The sequence below is a fragment of the Anopheles ziemanni genome, chromosome 2, assembly GCF_943734765.1.
Source record: "Anopheles ziemanni chromosome 2, idAnoZiCoDA_A2_x.2, whole genome shotgun sequence".
NCBI lineage: Eukaryota > Metazoa > Arthropoda > Insecta > Diptera > Culicidae > Anopheles > Anopheles ziemanni.
The window spans coordinates 77,103,448-77,123,977 of NC_080705.1; the positions used below are offsets into that span (position 1 = coordinate 77,103,448).

The 20,530-nt window shown below is 44.7% G+C and overlaps 2 protein-coding genes across 2 annotated transcripts; both read left to right on the forward strand.

The window, feature by feature from the left end:
* Nucleotides 1-601: 601 nt before the first annotated feature.
* Nucleotides 602-12,186, forward strand: LOC131294420 (uncharacterized). The gene is made up of 11 exons (XM_058322468.1): nt 602-611; nt 7,764-7,876; nt 7,948-8,133; nt 8,208-8,427; nt 8,526-8,917; nt 9,033-9,195; nt 9,461-9,605; nt 10,123-10,152; nt 10,658-10,737; nt 10,905-11,005; nt 11,092-12,186. Exons 1-11 carry the CDS (start codon nt 602-604, stop codon nt 12,184-12,186), a joined length of 2,535 nt encoding a protein of 844 aa, XP_058178451.1.
* A 918-nt stretch (nt 12,187-13,104) lies between these two features.
* On the forward strand, nt 13,105-18,665 carry LOC131294421 (serine protease inhibitor 2-like). Its single transcript, XM_058322469.1, has 10 exons — nt 13,105-13,135; nt 13,566-13,645; nt 13,705-14,493; nt 14,560-14,710; nt 14,773-14,903; nt 16,974-16,977; nt 17,089-17,186; nt 17,250-18,062; nt 18,168-18,318; nt 18,390-18,665. The coding sequence occupies exons 1-10, from the start codon at nt 13,105-13,107 to the stop codon at nt 18,524-18,526; spliced, it is 2,385 nt and encodes a 794-aa protein (XP_058178452.1). The 3' UTR covers nt 18,527-18,665.
* The last annotated feature ends 1,865 nt before the right edge of the window (nt 18,666-20,530 follow it).

Here is a 20,530-nt window from a genome sequence, read left to right on the forward strand (position 1 = left end):
TTAGAAGCTGGCGGCTCCACGAAATGAGTTGAACAGTCGGTGAGCTGGAGGTGGAATTGGAAGCATTTTATCAATCGTTTGTTTGTTTAAACTTGAATGAATAAGAATAACTCAACAATCAAGTACAAATGAACTAAAGCATTGAAATTATAACGGGTGGCAAAAAATTGCAAAACACGTTTCAAATAAAATGCTACGTAACAGCTACAAAATCGATTGGGTTATCTCAAAACCATGACTATTTAAAAAAAAAAGTGTTGAACGAACATTTCATCTATCATTCCCTGCAAGTTTGAAAGTAAGTAGACATGGCTCAAAACCCTAGTGAATCACAATCTCTTCGACCTCGGGAAAACTGTTCATGCTCCGCGGAATCCAATGTTATTTTTGCTCGCAAAAAACTGTCGTATGGAGGAAAAATAAAAAAGAATCGTTCCGTTTCCACAAACCATAAATTACCACTCCTATGTCCGTTCGGTGCACGCTACGAAGCTAACCGAGTGAGTCATTCCGTGAGCCAGTTGGTGTTTGGCAAAAAGAGGACTGAAATCGCCGAAAAGAACTGCGTCAAAAAATAAACCCACTCGATGAAGGCAAATAGATGACACAAGGTATGTTTTTGCTTTGTTTTTGGCCTACGACAAGGCAACGGAGAGCAAGTCGGTGGAAAATATCGATCCGTAAAACGTTGCGTCGAAACGATCCATTTAGCCGGCCCCGTTATGAGTCTCTAGGGCATGCTACGCACGAGACGCGAGACAAGTCCTTCGCTAATCTTTTTTCCCCCGCATTTTCCATACCTATCTCGGGGACTGAAAGCTCGTGTCGTTCGGGGAGCAATTGATGTTGCGTGGTTGAATTTTTAAGAGTTTAAATGCACGCCGTTCCGTTCCGCCAAAAACCGTTCAACTCCACAAACAAGGGTTCGATTTACTTTAAAAACTGTGTGAGCTTGTGGAAGAAAAATAAAACGCCAACCAGAACGACGAAGCTTTCCTCGGTGTTTTTTATTTTATTTTCACAAGCCCCGGTAAGCTGCCCCGGTACGTGGTTCCGATCGATGGTAAACAAGCTCACGTGCGATCAACAACACCGCCAATCGTGCCAACCACAGGCGCGACAAACCGAGGCGTTAAGTAATCGAATTTATATTTATTGCCTATAAATTGTGTTTTATTTTTCCCCGCTCGCAGCCCATAAAGCGAGCTGATTGTGGCGATAATTCGGTTGGAAATAGGTTTCCCGGCCTCAGGAGTCAGGGCCCAGCTTTTGACGAATTCGAATACAGAACGCACGCTGTTTATCTTTCGCCGCAACACGGGCCTTCGTTCGGTGCTCGACGGCAGAGCGCTTTCCTCGCCATCGCATATTCATTTGCCTGGCGGGCGTTGAGAGTACGGAATTCATTTCCACACATTCTGCACGTCCAATAATGTATGCATTATTCAGTGCTGCCGAAGACAGCTGGAGCAAACCCTGCCGAAAACGTTGGTTAAGAATGGGCCAATTTAAGATACCGCGCGCAACGCGAACGAATTATGAAAAGCAAACAAGACTCGACGAAGCTCGACGCTGGTGACACTATTTCCCATCTTCCCCTGCCTGGGGATGGCCTAGTACGGGGGCAATGGGACGGAATGTGACCTAGAACAGGCCCGGACGGGAGTCATTTCCAAACACCAGCGCACATGGAAATCACTTAATTCGTTATAATAATATTTGAATTTGTTCGTTATGGGAAGTGAATTACATTTGCTCTCATTAGTAATGAGGGTGGTTTTGTTGTGTTTTCTTACAAATTAAGCCGACTGTGTAGGCCAGATGAGAGATAGGCAGACAAACAATTGGATTCAATGAGTCACAACCAAATTATTTCCATCTATTTAAGTGGATCAATAGTTAACTTATTTCTTTACTCAAGTTTAAGGACTTATGTTACATCTTCACTATTTTATCAAAAGGTACAAGATATTTTGTCAGATCTTTAATTACAGTTAAAAAGTTTTAGTTAAGATGAGCAAATTTATAAAACCGTAAAAATTCCCTGGACTGTCAATCGAAACATAATCAAATCCTCAAAGTAAGATGGAATCTTTTAAATAACATAGGCAAATAAATTATTTTCTACAATTTCACAAGACTAATTGGGAATAATTATCAATGAAACACAGACATACACTACTGCCACTGGTTTAGCAAGCGTGTTAAATAAACACTTCTCGGAAAAACGACTCATACCCACCTATTTTTTAATAGTCATGGCATCGACATGCTCGCGACAAAATCGAACAAATATTTGCAAAATTTGAGTAAACTGAAGGAAACACGAAAAAATGACATCCTAACCACAACATTGCGTTGGAGAATGTGCTTTATGATAAAAGGTTACGGTTAAAGCTTAGTACCAAATTATGGTGGTTCCGCTATGTTGAACACCTAAAGTTCGTAAAATGGTCCAGGAATTCAACAGCCACATTTCGGGCGGAAATATTCCACTCCAATTTAAACCAAAAGCCAAGCAGTTGCGGTTACGTTTGAAAATGGCACTTCGGAAAGCATTTCTTCTCTCAAAGATTTATAAACCGAAAACGAAAAGGCTTCTCCTTTCCGTTCGGTGCCGGATTTTTGTCTTTTATTTTAAATTGTTGCACGTTCAACTACGCCAAGAGAAGGCCAGAAGAAAGAATGTCTATAATTTGACTCCCAACTGGTGCCAAAACTTCCGCCAAAAAGTGGCTTCGTGCCTGCCGAAGTCCTAGCCTAGCGAAGAGGATCGGCCAAAGTGCTAAGACACGCTCCGGGTTTTAATCTCAGTTCCACAATTCCCGCACGTATAATTCCAATCCATTTTCACCGATTGCACATAAAACTTGCCGCCCGCTCGCTCCCGCTAGGTGACTCCTTCTTCCTTTCTGTCTTTCTTCTGGCTTCCCGACTAAACCCTCTCGACTCCGGTAACCAACGGAAGGAAAGGAGAATTCTTACCATTTTAAAACCCGCACCCCGCAATGTACTGCTGCTTATCGGCTTTCCTAGGAGTGTGCAAGAAACCCGCCACCCAGAAACCGAACTACAATGGACTGTGTAATTGTGAGGCGAACAATCGTTTGCTCAACAAAATGGCTCAATTACACATTCCTTCCCGTTTGCCCGGTAGCCTCCCACGTCCTTATCTTGTACTCCACGCGCGCACATCCTTAGCATCTCCCCTTCTCCGAAATAAAACGCGTCTACAGATGTAAGCGCTGGAAACGATGCAATACGAGAGCAAACTTCAACCCTTGTGATTGCGATTGTTCAGATTTTGTGCTCCCTTTCTGCGCTTCCGGGTGTTGCACAGCGGGAACGGAAAGGAATCTTTCGTTTCTGAAGTCGGCACGACTTCTTTATTTTTCCCCCTCATGTCTCCAGGAGGTGGGACGGATACACGAGCGGTGGGGGAAAAAAACAAATCCCCACGACCTACCCCGCATACCACCCCAAGACCGTCCGAGAAGTCGAAGCAGCACTTGGTAGTGCAAAGTTACGAAAACTTCTTCCCGACTGATGTATTTACCGAACGTAAAACTTGCTCTCACATAATTGTGTGTGACTATCCCATTTGGCGTGTTGGAAGAAGGGCATAAAAAAGACACACACACCCATGTGCATCCACAAACATTGTCTTGGGCCGGGAAAACGTCATCCAAAGCAACGGGAGGGCAAAGGTTCGGGGCAAACATAAAAGTGGCCAAGCGAAAACCACCGAATGTAGTTGCGAGTGCGAAACCATGGAAGCGGCAACACTAACGCCCAGCCCGCCAACTTCTCTTATTCCGCATGGAAGGGAAAATCCGTTACTATCACTTGCTGCCTCTGACACGCCCGATGCCCGATGGGTTCAGGCGTTTGGCGCACTTGAAGACTTTTGGCACGTTTACACCGACCCTTGTGCGAAAGTCGAAGGATCTCAAGTCTAATGACTTGTGCAAGGCGAGAACAACGGAGCAGCAGCACTTCCGAGGAACTTTTCCCAACTATGGGCGAGTGTTGTTGTGCGGTTTGGCTTTTGGGAAAAGTTTGGGGTGCGAAAGAAGATAAAGGGGTGTTAACAAAACGAATCTCCAGACTTTCACGCATTCTCTGAGGGTTTTTTTTTTGGTCGAACTTTGCAGTGGCTGTATTAAATTTTATGAATTGAACTATTGCTCAACATTCTCACAGCCCATTCCCTCATCGCTGTCAGCCCGTAGTGTTCAAACTTCGGATCGCAGATCTCGGGATCTTGCGTCCTCGAATGCTTTCACCGGTCACCCGCCAGAAATAGTTTTCGGTTTTCTGGTCAATAAATTCAAGCGGACATTCGTCCATTTCGCTCTACTGTTAATTTGAAGTTGTTCCAAGTGCGCATGAAAGTTTTCAGTGCTCGTACATTCTACCTATCTACCAAGTACTGGCATCCTTCACTGCACACTACACGTGTCGGGAAGGCCGTGTGAAGTGGCTTCTCTCACCTGGCCCAGGGAGGACTCGAGTAAAAAGTTCACCGAGCTACTCGAGCTCCGTACGCTAACTTCAGCACGTACCGGCCATTGCGAACCCAAAGGCAATGGGGCAACCGGGAAAAACTTTATCCCCCACCCGGGGGAAAGGTGACGACTTAGACGCGTGCAGTCAAGCAGTAAGTTCACGCGGACAGTTAAAGTAATGACTGGCGCGACTCTCGAGATGGTGATTACAGTGTTGTTGCACCTCAAGCCCCGCTCAAGGCTTGAGCTTCAGGAAATGTGAACATTCCACATCGCAAACGGTAGCGGCAGAAATGTTTTATGTTTCTCCCTCGCAATCTCACCTCGTCCCAGATGCATGGTATTTGTATGCCCAGTTACTAACCCATAAACAAGGGGTTTTCCAACCACTTGCGTTTCTGCCGAACGCAGCGCATGTACGGAGGTGACTAGAGATTCGAACCGATCGCTTCAAGAGGCGCCCGAAGCGTCTCCGGCGCGGAGCAATATTTGAACAGTTTGTTGGGAATCCCTCTAAGAACCCTCTAGCAGGGGATGCTGGGAGTAATCAAAAAGAGGGCCATACCTCCTGCGTCTCAGGAACTCTTAATACGGAATCAAAATTTGTTTACAGCCGGCACTCTCCACTCTAAGACACTCCTGTTCAAGAGGGAGCGTATCAATTTTAAAAATAAACCGTGAAATATATCCGGAAGGTTATTTTATCATAGTTTCGTTAGTATTAAATATATTCTAATCGTTAAGATAAATGTACCTAGCCACAATCATGATGCTGGGAACATGTAAACATAACTGTGCAATTTTGGAAAAGCTTTTTTTTATTTTTACGGCATAAACACGACCCATAAGAATAACTCAAGCATGCGTAAGAATGTGTTGTTACTAACTATGCGTAAGAATGTGCCCTAAAGTAAACCGCCCAAATAAGGAAATTCACACAATTTTTCCAGAATTCAATCATGAGTTAACAGTTTTATAAAACTGATGATAGGTTGGGGAATTCAAGGCTTTTTCTGAAGGCCGCAAGCACTATTACGACTAGGGCGCACGGAAGGAAATTGATTGAATATTTTTGTAACGACAATACGCAAAGTTCACAGCTCAGACGCATTTCGTCCAATTCCTGTAAAACCGCCAAGTAATATTACTTCCATCCATATGGAACTGGGAAAACCGCGAAATCGATCGATTCCGCGTGACCATACGCGCCTCGTGAATGGTTCTTCACGCGATCGCAACAAAATAACCACACAACCGATGAAGTGCGTTCACAAACACGCGGGTTCTTCGTCCGTGGACCAGTCGCATCGCGATCGCGAGCCCACGATCATCGCAGTAGGTATTTGTGCGTTGGATCGAGAAGGTGTGCCCGTGTTGTTGTGCTGTCGGTACTACACCACCATCGCTGTAACGTTTGCGCCCAGTGCACGATCGTCCGTCGTAGAAGTAGCAGCAGCAACAGCGGTGGCTGCAAGGTTAAATCTGTTCCAAACCATCCCTTCCGGATGTACCGTTTGTTGGCGCGAACTAATTGAAACGAGTGGGAAACCCAAACACCAGTGCTTTGTGATAGAAAACAACTTCCTCCGTGGCTAATAGGACCACCACGACACGGACAACAGCTCTGCCCTGTGTTGGCCCAATCACTCCCGTGCCTAAGTGTTAATACCTCCTGACGTCGTAATTTCGGCGAATGAATTGCCGCGATGGTTTATTCCAGTCAACAGTATACCCGAAGCAGATCGCTTTTCATCGGCAGCACATGCTGTAAGTGTCACACGCGATATGCGATGTTTATCAAGGTGCAGTGCGTGTGGTCAAGGTCCGGCAGGTAACCTAGTGAAACACACACGCGGAGACTGAACGCATCCCGCCAATCCCTTAAGAACCCGTCTAGACACAATGAAGGGAATGAATGAAACCGGATTCCGGTAATTGGGACAACCGACGGGGTAATCCTGAGCCCATTTTGGATGTAATTTAATGACCACCGGGAATCGATGTCGTTCGGAACCTCGTAATTACCGGTAGGATACATTAGCATTCTTACCGTACGTCACCAGAAGAAGGTGATTCAGCTGAATCTCGCCACATCGACGTCACGTACGGTGTCTTACGTTAGTAAAGCTGTCAATCTAGTACGCTCGTGCTTTAATCTACGTTCATTCTTCCCCTCCCTTCAGCGTACTACCTGTTTTATACTAAACAACCCACTGTGTACGACGCCACATGGGGTGCATTCGATGCATATTGCCATCGGTTTGTGTTTGAGCAAAATCCGAATCCATTAATGGATGCCGTCTCACAGCCTCCCCAATCGTACGGTTGACGTAAGGCAATCTAGTGATTTGCTTCCTGCTTTGATCGGTGGAGCTTGCAAACCTTCAACCATCCTTTGAATGGTCGAATTAAGTCAACTGATAAAACGTCTTCCAACCCGATTGGCCGCAGATCGCGTCACCAGAGTACGTGGTGCGTAACAAAAAGTTGGATGAGATTGGATATTCGGTGATCGTCTCAGGCGAGAGGGTTGTGAGGGCGGGTCTAGCCAACACCGCCGCCACCACCAGTCATAAGCCACACACGAACACAGACAAATATCGTTTCTGTCGGAAGCAACAGGTTTTTCGAACTGGTTCCGCTCCTACCCGGTGTCAATGGCACTGTTGCGACAAAAATATTGAGGAACCACACGAGGTGTGAGTCTGGACCGGAGGTCACCCCAAGACACCTGCAGTCATTGTAGACGCTGGTGGGGTATTTCCTTGAAGCTGGTTCTAGACCGGCAAATAACTTGTAGAAGGCGAAGATGGTATTGCTTTTTGGGTTTTTATTGTAAGTTATTTTGTTGAAAGAAGGAAAAAAATATAACTAAGAATGAGGCCAGCACGTTGCATAATATGTTTGTTTGAAACATAAATCTCACGGTGGAATGTTTCCCTTGTGGTAGAATGCGATGCAAAGTCCTTCAGGAGCTAATGTGTTGTATGTACCACGAGATTCTTGTTGCTATCAACTTGCTTCATAATCAAGCGAGACAGACGGCTGATAAGCCGGTGGAATAGTTTTTTATTTATTCGTTTTTTGACTCAAGAAAAATCATAACAGCTTAAGAGAAATCTACGTCGCAGAAGCGTCAGCAAAACACTCCAACGGTCACTCACTCGGAACATCACTTGAATTATTGCAAATGATTTTAGGGAATCTACTTGAGGATAAACCTTCTCAACAAAGTTTCCTTTCCTGCCATTGCAGATGCAGCTCTATTAGTCCTCATTTTCATCGGTAATGTACACACGGCACAAGAGCGACAGTTGCCAACCCCCACGGAATTCCAGAGGCACGACTTTGACTGGCAGCTCGCACGGGTAGGTGAACACCGGGCATGTTTTCACGCTAATTTCTTCTACAAAGCTGCGCTTTTTTTTTACCCTCGCAGGAAGTGTTCCGTGATGAGGACTCGAATGTGGTGTTTTCTCCGTTTTCTGTAAAACTTCTCCTAACGCTGCTGTACGAGGCAGCCGAGCCGGGGTCTGCCACGCACCAGCAGCTCAAAGTGGTCCTGTGCGAGCGGGATATCAATGAAACGCGTACGTTCTACAATGAGTTCCTGGATACATCCACGGTCAGTAGCGCCACATTTGTTTGATGGTTGTTTATGCCTTGGCTCTACTAAATCCTTGCCTGTTACCTTCACAGAAAGCGAACGATAATTACGAGTTCGACATCGGCACGAAGGTGTTTTTAGATAAACTGCACGGAAAGCTCTCACCCAGCTACACGAATCTGCTACAACAAACGTACAGTGCCTCGTTCGACCGGGTATCCTTCAATGGCACGGCGAAGAAGACGGCCGGAGAGATTAATGACTGGTGCGAGAAGGTGACCCGCGGACGCATTACAGAAATCGTGACGGAAGGTAAGGATCAAAAGGATTTCCGTTCCATTTGGTTAATGGGGGATGATAACTTGTATCGTTGCATCTTTTTACTTTCCTTCCTTCGTGCGTAAATCCAGACACACTGCTAGAATCGCAAATGATCCTCGCCAACGTGCTGTTCCTTAAGGCATCGTGGAGAAATTCGTTCCTCGACAAGGACACGGTGGCCCGGCCGTTCGAAGTGAGCGCCAAAACATCCGTCATGACACCGTTCATGACGCAGACGGATTTGTACGAATACGCGAACCACACGGAGCTTGGAGCGGAAGTGTTGCGCCTGCCCTACAAGGGCCGCGACTTCAGCATGAACATCGTGCTGCCCCACGGGAACGTCTCGCTCGATTCGATAGCAAACTCCATGTCCACGGTCATGCTCAAGTCGTTGCTGTTCCAGCGAGAAGATGTGACCGTGCACCTTCCAAAGTTTCGCTTCGACTACGGCACGCTACTGAACGAACCTTTAAGAAAGGTAAGTAAAGCAGCATTGCAACCCTCGAACTCCATTGTCCGGAGAAAAGGTTTAAAAACTCCACAAGACAATCCATAACATCGTATTCATTGCTTGTTTTTGGTTTCTTTTTCAGCTGGGAATACGGGATATTTTTAATCAAAATGCATCACTGCCGTTGCTCGCGCCCATCACCGAAGGCAAGAACGCCGACAGGCCTGGTCTAGAGGTTTCAAAGATACTGCAAAAAGCTGGCATCGAAATCAACGAAAAGGGAACGCTTGCATCTGCCGCGACAGGTAAGGATTTGGGGGGGGGTTTTTACTTTTTTTGTTACTAAAACGATCCCTTTCAATGAGTGAGCAAACATCAGGAAAATCAGGAAGGTTTACTGAACTACTCTAAACGATATCTTTTTTACTGATAACATATGACCCAAAAACAAATCCCCTTTTCATGCTTCGTGTTGATTACTTTGTTTACGATTCTCATCGGGAATACCAGGGTTCCATTATGCAATCACAATGAAACAGATGTTTATAAATCTTTTGCCTTTCCTTCCAGAAATTCAACTAGTCAGCAAGTTCGGCTATGACGATCTCCCGATCGTTTTCAATGTCAGCCGACCGTTTCTGTTCTACATCCACGATCAAGAAACGGACACGATATTGTTCCTGGGAAAAGTAACGAATCCAAGCACGGATTCATAGCAACCCGTGACCAATAGCGTACCCAGTAGCGGCAATGCGATTCTCCAATGGAGCAGTGGAGGACAATTGAGATTTTGTTTGTCTGTTTTAATAACATTAACATTAGTAGCCCAAGGGACGTGAATTAGGACGTAGGCGTTAAGACGGAAACGGAAGAAAACGGAGAGAAATATAACCGAAATAGCTAACTGGAACGCCAACTTCATTTGCCGCGCCATACTGAACACGACTGAAGAGGGGGAAAGAAATAGCCAGAACTAGCCGTAATCTAGCTGCAGATGTAAATTGTACATTCATTTGCCATGTTGAGTTTGTATAGGTGAACAAAATAGTACTGTTCCTCTAGTGCGTTAAGTTTTTTCTAAGGCAATAAATAAATTCCACTCCAATGAGACTTTTAGCTACTTGACTAATAATATACTTTACTTAGGCATCCATAATCTTCTCGATAAAGTAACAGTCAAAGAAAATCCCCTTGATTCCTGTTTCCATCTGTTGTTTTTTGGAATTCCCCAGCCGAAATGTGTGTGTCGTGTCTGCTTCACTGTAAGACCGATAAGCCTGTAGCACAGACGTAATACTCATAGACTTCCTATTACATGGAACGATTCAACGAAAAATTACTCGTCCTTATCTTTATTGGTTAATCATCATTCAATTCATGGAACCAGCGAACGGCCTCTGCGGCATTTCAAAAACATGTTCTGAAATATTTCAACTGCCAGGTTTTGGATGTTGCTGTGTATGGTTTGAATATTTTTCAACGTAGCTTTTATATTTACGTGTTTCATGAAATTTTCAGTTGACTTCAGATTGTTGAATTTATTTTTCAAGATAACTTTAACAACAAAATCCATCCTTGATGGATGTTGCTTTGTGTGTACGTGATGATCTTGCTACGTTTCAGATTACTTGAATAAATAAAACAAATCCTTGTATTCTATTCAATTTGTTCATCCATTGCTTTAACCTGCGAGGATCAACTGATCGCAAGCGTGGTTCCTTCCGTTAAGTTTCTCTCCCAGTTCTCTTTCTCTCTCTTCCTCTCCAGAGCGTTCATCCATCAAAATCACTCTCCGTTGATGCTGATGCTGAGCTGTACTCGGTGCGACAACGTCACTAGCCCTATCAGTAAACGTTGACTGATCGTGCGAGTTGGACGACATGGGTAACTTTCTACAACTAACGATCGTGTTTTGTTGCGTGCTTGCCTGTAAGTATAACGAATTCGAATGGCAGTGGTTGAAATCGTTCACGTTTTAAAATAATTGTCGTTGATTGGTTCTAAATACACCAAGTGGCCCTTTCAACACCGCGAAAATCCATCCGTCCGCGCTTCACGGATTATCAGCCGTACCAAGGAACATGGAACGACGAGTTCGACTGGGGCGTTACAAAGGTTGGCGTTGGCGTAACCGGTTATCAACAACGCAACGCTACTTCGTTCATTTCATTTTATATGTTTTTTTAATTTGTGTCTCCCAGGAGGTGTTGATGAAGGCGCCCGGAAATGCAGTTCTATCTCCACTCTCAGTCAAAGTGCTTCTTGCACTGCTGTACGAAGGCAGTGCGAGTGTATCGGAAACGCAGCGTGAACTATTGCGCGCGCTTGGTGGCAGGCACCTGGAGAAAAGCGCGATTGATAAACTGAGTGAAGATATTCTACGGTACAAGCAGCAGGGAAATGATCTTCTTATTGCCGATCGGATTTTCTACGACCAATCGGTCGCTATCGTGCAGAAGTTCCATAGCATTATCACCACGAAGTACAACGCGACAACCGAGAGTGTTGACTTTCAGAACAACGTGGGCGCGGCGGAGCAAATCAACCAATGGGTGGCACAGAACACCCGAGAGAAGATTACCGACGTAGTCAAACCGGACGCGCTTCAGGATGCAATTCTTATGCTTATCAATACGATCTACTTCAAAGGCTCGTGGGCCGTCCCGTTTCCGACTAATGCAACGGTCGAAAAACCCTTCCATCTCACCGCAAAGGCCTCGTACGCAGGTCTCGGACCAAAAACTGCAACCTTCATGAAGCAACGGGAGCACATATTCTATTACAAATACTCCGAACAGCTGAAAACAGCTTTCCTCCGCCTGCCCTACCAAGGCAACCAGCTATCGATGATGGTGATGCTTCCCGATGCGGAAGTTTCTTTGGACCAGTTGCTCTCTAGCCTGACGCCGCCATTAGTCCACCAGGTTCTGCAGGAAATGGAAGAGGAAGAGGTCGAAATAGAGCTGCCCAAGTTTTCCATCACTTACGCCAGCTCGATGAGGGAGTGTTTGCAGCAGCTTGGTGTGTCGCGTGTCTTCAGCGATCAGGCCGAGCTACCGTTGATATCGCGAGGTCGGTCCACTCCGCTGAAGGTCAGCACCATACTCCAGAAGAGTTGCATAAAGGTCGACGAAGAGGGTACAGAGGCAGCCGCCGCCACCGAGGGCACGCTGGTGTTCACGATTCTTAACCAACCGGTACAGTTCTTCGCCAACCGACCGTTCCTGTTTCTGATCTATGATGAAGGGCAAGGAAACTGGCTATTTGCAGGAAAGGTCGTCGACCCAACGTTGTAAATCAAAACCAGAAAGGTTTTACCAGTATAATTAATGGTTCGACGGTTGAACATCACTGCATGTGATCGAATTGTGTAGCTTTGAATAAAGTGTCTGGCACGTAAACATTTCCTATGTAATGAAGGGTCTTGTTTTCGGTGAATTATATCACATCACCAATGGAATACGTTTACAGCTGCTCTTGTTAACAACAAAAACTCAATTAATCAGCGAATCGGACCCAGTTTCAGTCATTGTTTGCAACTCTTTAAAATATGAAGAAGAGGTTCATTCTAACAAATCCATACATTATGGTACCAATGCATATCTCCCAAGAATACCAGCACAACATAATTAATATTAAGCTCAACGAGCTATTTTTACTACAATCATTCCTCCAAATGGACAAAAAACTAATAAAGATAGCCTGCGTTACTTTCTCCAACAAAACTTTCTTTTCTTTCACAGAAGTCGTCGGCAATACGATGTAAACTGCAATGAGGCTTGGGTAACGGGTAATCACAGATAAAAGGAATTAAATCATTCCACTCATAAAAAACAGAATTCTATAGTAAAACAACTTATAATAACTTGATGTGAAAAAAACTTTAAATCGTGCGACGGATTAAAAAACTATTTGATGTTATAATTTATTTTATTATTGAATAACTTAGTTTTACTCCTTTATTAAGTTGTTCCTTACCGTCATAATACAACACCGCAATCAAACCATGACAAGAAATACAACAATGTTTTTGATTCACTTCCCTGTCCAACGTACAACAGCTCATGATTCATCCGCCGTTTTATTACAGAAATTCATCCGTTAATGCCTGCGACTACGAATGCGTTTACCGAACGACTGATTGACTTGATCAGTTTCATCTTGTCTGTCGTATAGTCCAGTCAATTAAGGATCACGCCTTACTGCCTTTAGCTATGATCAAGTTTACCTTCGTAGCATTGCTAGGTAAGTTATATAGATATTGTCACAACACGGAAGTCACTTATTATTTCCTTATTGATCTATTGAATAGAATCATTCTGGGTGCAAATTATGCGTTATTTCATAAAATATCTTGAAACGACAAATAAGCTAAAGTGGTAGTTAAGGCCCTGAACTCTTGTTGAAATCCATTTGTGAAATTATAAATCGCAAAAAAAGAGCCAGAAATCCTTTGTAGAGAGCATAAAACTGACTTTGATCGAAAAATTCTAAAACAAATCATAAAAAACATCTTATCCACATCAAATTGCGTTTTTTTTTTTCAATCCTATGCACAGTCGGTATTTAGCTCGTTTTGAAATCACCATCAGGTTATTATTTTTATCTATCGTTCAAAGCGTCTGTTACAATGTTCAATATTATCCTACCGTTTCAGCTATTATATGTTTAACAGTTCTTGTGAAAGCCCAACACGATGTCCTTGGACCGTACCAACAGAAGAGACAAGTTGAATTTGAATTGCAATGGATAAAGGTTAGTTTCTCCACGTTCCACGTTATTCTTGAATATTTATATTCCATCTCCGTTCTCAGAGGGTCTTCCAGAACAGCGACTCAAACGTTGTGTTGTCTCCTTTCTCAATTCAAATGCTACTTGTGTTACTGAACGAGGCAACAGCATCCACAAATGAAGAGCTTCATCAAGTGATCGATTCATTTGGACAGAGCCGGAGCGAAGGATTTTTTAAGGATGCGCTCGCTTCGGCTCAGGAGCAAAACGAACACTTTGATCTGAACATTGCCACCAATTTATTTGTGGACGATTTCATAGATGCAACGATCAAGTTTCAGCAGATCGCCAGAGTTTTCTATGACGCATTGGTCGAGAAGGTGTCCTACTCGAAGCCCACAGAAGCCGCCGCCATCATCAACCGATGGGTGTCGGATTCAACGAAAGGGCGGCTGCGTGAGATCGTCACGCCCGATGGTCTGGAGGGAGCCGTCATTACGCTTATCAACGTGATCTATTTCAAGGGACTGTGGACATTCCCGTTCCCTGAAATCCCGAACAACTCAAAGCCGTTCAATGGATCGCGTGGCAAGACAAGCAACGCGATGTACATGGAGCAGAACGGTCACTTCTACTACGACAACTCGGCCGAGCTTGGAGCACAGATTCTGCGCCTACCGTACCGTGGCAACAAGCTGGCCATGTACTTTATCCTTCCGAACCAGGGCAACTCGGTGCAGTCGGTGTTGGACCGTTTGGACAACGAGGTGCTGCACCGTGCCCTCTGGTACATGGATGAGAGCGAGGTCAATGTGACCATCCCGAGATTCAAGATTGACTTCAGTGAGACGCTTAATGAACCTCTACAGGCGGTAAGCGAAAGGATGGAGTGACCCAAGATCGTGTTTTTATATTGTTGGATTTTCGACTTTTTTCAGATGGGAATCAAGGAAATTTTCTCCGTGAATGCCTCGTTGTCGCTGCTGGCTAGAGGCCGTGGAGTTGATGGTAAAATACGCGTGTCTCGTATCTTACAGAAAGCCGCTATCACCATCAACGAGTTCGGTAGTGAAACCCAATCGTCTGCAGGTAACCCACTATTTAACGTCTACATCCTTCCTCACCGATAACGTTTATATGATCACTTTCAGAAACTTCACTGACCGGTAAATTCGGAGGAAATGAGGTGCAGACATTCACCGCCAACCGGCCATTCATTTTCTTCATCGAAGACGAAGCATTCGGTACCATGCTGTTTGCCGGCAAGGTTGAGGATCCACAAGCCTAGGTCTGTTGGAACCAAACTTGAAAACAAAATCACTAAACCGATCAGTATTCGGTAAAGTAAATCCTGAGAAGACAATTAAGGTAAAAACTCAGATGACGGGTATTTAAAATGGCATTTTAAGAAAAATGTATAGTTTGTTTGAATAAATACATCCCACCCAATAGCATCTACTCAATATGAATGCGTCCATGGACCTGATATAGAAAATCTAACAAAAGTGACTAAAGTTATTAACAAAAATAAATTACCGGTTTTTATACGAGGATATGTGTACTTTGTTTTGAAAAGTATCGTTGATAACCGAAATCAAAACTATTTACAATGTATAAGTAATCCTTACAAGGTATCCTTCATTGTCAAAAATCTAAAATCCAATTCGTGCTCATAATCGAGAGGACTTCTTTTTAAAGTAATTCAGAAACATGTAATACAATAATTAAATAATCATCGAGAATACCAACATTGAAACACCAATGATTCAACTTCAAACCGTGCTCGTTCTGTCAACTAAGCGTAGTAAATGTATCAGAAACATACTAAAATTAGTGATCATTACACTTTTCTTGAACCATCGTTGTCGGCAGAATGAACTTCATTATTGCAGACGGTCAAACCGGTAGCTCCTGTACAGTTTTTGATGCTCCAGGTCCAAACAAAAACCGGTTTACCATCAGATCTACCAAGAAAGCATCATCACAAGTGAAACTCACAGCTCACAGAAGACATCGTTCGGCAGCAGAGGGTTCATCTCGATCTTCTCCGCCGTGTAGGCTCATTTCTGAGAGCTTCTGAGCGCACGTATACAAAGGCCCAGGTACGATCGGCTCGATCGACTGATCGTACGAACAGATCCGTCCTGACCGCCGTACCGTTCAGTTCGCAGTTGTTACATTTGGTTGTGCTCAGCCATGAAGAAGTTTAGTTTGGTGATACTGTGCTGTAAGTGATTGCTGGTGTTGTATTAGATTACAATTGGTTAATACAAGGGAGTTTCATGGCTTGTAGGCCATGTAGGGAACACACGAGCCTGATGCAAACAGCGTAGGCGGGTCGGTTTGCTCATGTACCATTTCGAACGACGCAAGATTATCATCGTACCCTTCGCTTTATCACTAGCAGAGTTAACTTCTTTTCAAACATTGTTAATCTCGTTTCGATCCTGCTTAGATTTTTGTGTAATTTTAGTGAGAGAATGAACGGGCTACGGCAAGAATCTGTAGATAAGAACCTTGGAATCGGGAATGGCCCGACGACCTGCGACGCGTTTACTGAGTGTTTATATTGACCCTCGACGAAGAGGTCGGCTGTACCGTTTGCAAATTTTGTGATTGTGTAGTCAATATAGATTTTCTTTTTTGATCTTCCTTGTTAGAATGGTGATTGCTGTTACCGAAAGTCGTGCTTCCCACTTCAACCCGGCATAAATCTAAACAGAACCGGTTCCATGTTGTACCATGCCGTAGGAACAGCCTGAAGGTGCAAATTAAAGAGGAGGTCGCGCACAAGATGGACACATTTTTTGTTGTTGATAAAAAAAGCATGAAGACAACCATCGATGAGCATTTCAAGAAGAGCGCATATGTTAAGGCGTTTTTTTGTTAATAGCCCAGCCGCAAGCTCAAAACTGGTCTATCTTGTTTGACGATTGTTGTCGACCTCAGTGCAATGTACGCCACCGATTGGCCGCACGTCATACACACATCCAACACCGGGCCTGGCGGTGGGAACTGATGATGGCATCTCATAATGTATGCTGTGAAACGAGAAAATAAGCTGTATTTGTGAGAGCGATCAGATGGGAATTCCCATCGGCCGTGTGCATTGTGATAGTACCGGTTATTCCCGGCATCGCTTTGACATTGGCCTCTGTTTAACGGTCGATGGTACGCCAGCACAAATACCCAATAAGGTGCCGGAGCAGCTTGCCTCTGGTAGGAAGGAACGGTCTACTCTGTAAAGATTAAGCTGGGAAATCCAATTGCTTTTTGGTAACTTTCATGCAAATAAGGAAAGAGGTCACGCTTATTCCAATATAATGATTCACTTTCGATTGTGTACAAACAGATCAGTAGACCAATGTTCAATACAAACATTTTACATAAAATTAATTTTCTTTTAAACAATATCTGCCAGCTCGAACAATGAAACGGGTATAACTAACTTTATTAAACGTTTTCAGTTGCCACAGTTTTAATGTTTGTCGTTAACGCCCAACGTGACGCCCATGGACCCTATCAACAGAAGCGACAAGTTGCCTTTGATCTGCAGTTTCTTAAGGTAAGCCAATTTGAAGAATTATTTAATCGAATGTGGTTTTAAATACGGATTTCTCGCCCACAGGAAGTTTTTCAAAAGCAAAACTCCAACGTAGTCCTTTCGCCGTTCTCGGTGAAAATCCTACTCACTCTGATCTATGAGGCATCGGACACTAACTTTGGCAGCTCCGTGTCCCAGACAAACAAGGAACTGAATGCCGTTATCCAACCGGAAGGCATTGAAAAGACGCGCAGCTTCTACAAGGATTTGCTCGCTTCGGCTCAGGAGCAAAACGAAGACTTTGACCTAAACATTGCCACCAACTTCTACGTGGACGATTTCATTGAGGTGATCAACAAATATCAGCAGATCGCCAAAGCGCACTACGATGCGTCGGTAGAGAAGGTGTCCTACTCGAAGCCCACAGAAGCCGCCGCCATCATCAACCGATGGGTGTCGGATTCAACGAAAGGTCGGCTGCGTGAGATCGTCACGCCCGATGGTCTGGAGGGAGCCGTCATTACGCTTATCAACGTGATCTATTTCAAGGGACTGTGGACATTCCCGTTCCCTGAAATCCCCAACAACTCAAAGCCGTTCTATGGATCGCGTGGCAAGACAAGCAACGCGATGTACATGGAGCAGAACGGTCACTTCTACTACGACAACTCGGCCGAGCTTGGAGCACAGATCCTGCGCCTACCGTACCGTGGCAACAAGCTGGCCATGTACTTTATCCTCCCGAACCAGGGCAACTCGGTGCAGTCGGTGTTGGACCGTTTAGACAACGAGGTGCTGCATCGTGCCCTCTGGTATATGGATGAGAGCGAGGTCAATGTGACCATCCCGAGATTCAAGATTGACTTCAGTGAGACGCTTAATGAACCTCTACAGGCGGTAAGTGAAAGAATGGCATGAGTCAAGAAAATAATACTATTCTATACTATACTGTATAATATTATAATAATACACTAATGTTATTTCGGTTTTTGATTATTTCAGATTGGAATCAAGGAAATTTTCTCCGTGAATGCCTCTCTGCCACTGCTGGCTCGTGGCCGTGGAGCCCGCGGTGAAGTGCGCGTGTCTCGTATCTTCCAGAAAGCCGGTATTACCATCAACGAGCTTGGAAGTGAGGCCTACGCTGCTACCGGTACGTTAAACTAATCGTATAACACATAATCAGATATAATTGTTGTGACATATTCCTATGTTTCCTTTCAGAAATCCAACTGGTCAACAAATTCGGAGGAGATGGGGTGCAGATATTCACCGCCAACCGGCCATTCATTTTCTTCATCGAAGACGAAGCATTCGGTACCATGCTGTTTGCCGGCAAGGTAGAGGATCCGTCCATCTAGGCTAACCGACTCCGGCCCGTTGCCGCCCTCTTCAATCGTCGGTGGACGCAGGGTGTATCACCCCATATTCTGCAAAAAATTTTACAAACGAGACACCAATAAAAAAACACTTCAAGCCCCTTCGGGAACGCAAAGTAAACCGCACGGTTCTAGATCAATCAGGGATACATATTTCATGCTTGGCCAGTCGACCGTTACCGAGGATACGGTTTGATGCGCTTTCGTAAAACAAACTGAGTGTGGTTTCGACATCTTTGCTTATCAGCTGCACACCATTGTGTGGTTATGTTTTTCTTTTTACGAAACATCAATCATCTAAGGTATCGTCTCGGTATATCGGTTCGATATAAATAAACTCCATTAGAGGGCACTTATCGATGGCGAAGCATAATAACTCAGGTTCATCGTTTGTCTTCTGGATACGAGCCTCTCGGGACAACAAAAGAATCTCGTACCGTCCTTTTAGAGCTAAGCCTGTTGTTCGCATGACCGCGATGCATCTTCCGTACCATACGAAAGTGCTGACTCTAGGTAAGCACGATTGCCGTATCTCTTACTTCCTTGCTCAGAATCCTCCTCTCTGTCCTCTGTCTCGAAGGCAATTTCTATGGCACAGCTTTGGACGATTTCTTACACTACGCTCCAATGAATCACTACTAAACCAAGCGCCGGTTGATGCAACGATAGCCGTTGCTAACGTAAGCTAATGTTTTGCTTGGGAAAGTTTACTTGTTGTAAACAAACGCTTTGCTGACTCACGGTTAAGTAATTACAGAACAAACACACGGAATGTGCATCAGACAGAAAGGGAAACACCACCCAAGAATGTTTTGGTGCAAGTGGGGAATCAACAAGGAATTAGTATGCTTGCAGGGAAATGGTATCTCCCTCGCAATAATCAATCACTGTTTTGTTCCAAGAAACGATTTCTATAATTTTTTAATAAAGGATCCTTAATGCCTTTTTATGATGTGCTTCACGTTGAAAGTTTCAAACAAACTGCCATGTATGAAATAACGTGGTGTTTTGTTGGATATATTGGTGAAAATCTCTCTCTCCTTCGTGGAAAAAGAATTCTAAATGTTTCCTTCTCCAATACTCCATCTTCGATAATGTGTTGTCCATTTTCGCACCTGCGTCACGCTCCGCCATACAATTATTCTTTCCTCCATCTGCTTCCTTTCACCACGAAACCATATCGAGTCGTTAAAAAACACCGGCTCGACTTCTTTTACCGCCTTTCCCGGCATTTGCAATGTAATCAGCTGCCAATCGACGCCACGTTGGGATGGTTTTTAACTAAAAATAATATAAACAGTCGATCGATTCCACGCCGGCCGACATCCTTTTCCATTATTTTTTTTTTACCGGCCTTTGCGAGGTAAACTGGCTCAGACCGGAGGAATATCGAAGAAGTGCTGGCCGTTGTGAAACCGTTTATTTTATTTTTTTTCCGGATTTTTGCATTACCCCCAGGGACGGACACAATTTCCGGTCGACTCGTCGGGCCGAGCCCTCGATATCCTTTTTGTGTTTGTGTGTGGGTGTGTGTGTTTGTGTGGAAATGTGGTGCGCACCATTTATCGACTGCAATTTCATCGATCCGTTCGGATACCGCGGGGCCAATTCAGGGTGCCGCTCAATTGAGTCCTGCTCGAACCTTTTTTCACAACGAACTCCAACCCAACCTGCCCCTTTAATCCCGTACCACCCCCCAACCCCCTTCCCCGGGGCTAAATCGAACCCCACCCGTCTAGCGCGTCCTCCCATTTCACCGGGAGCCTACTAAATCTACCCACCCGAACTGACTGACCTGACCCGGTTTGGCGCTTCGGGCGCGCGTTCGACACAAGCGGTTCGCCGCAGGTCGACGCAGCCTGCACGTGGAAACGTCGAAACCGAGCTCGGACCGTACGTGTTCTGGCCCGCACGGGCAAATTAACGTTCCGAGCGCTTCATTAGGATTACCCCCGTGGCACAGTAAAGCCGGGGCCCTTCCGACCG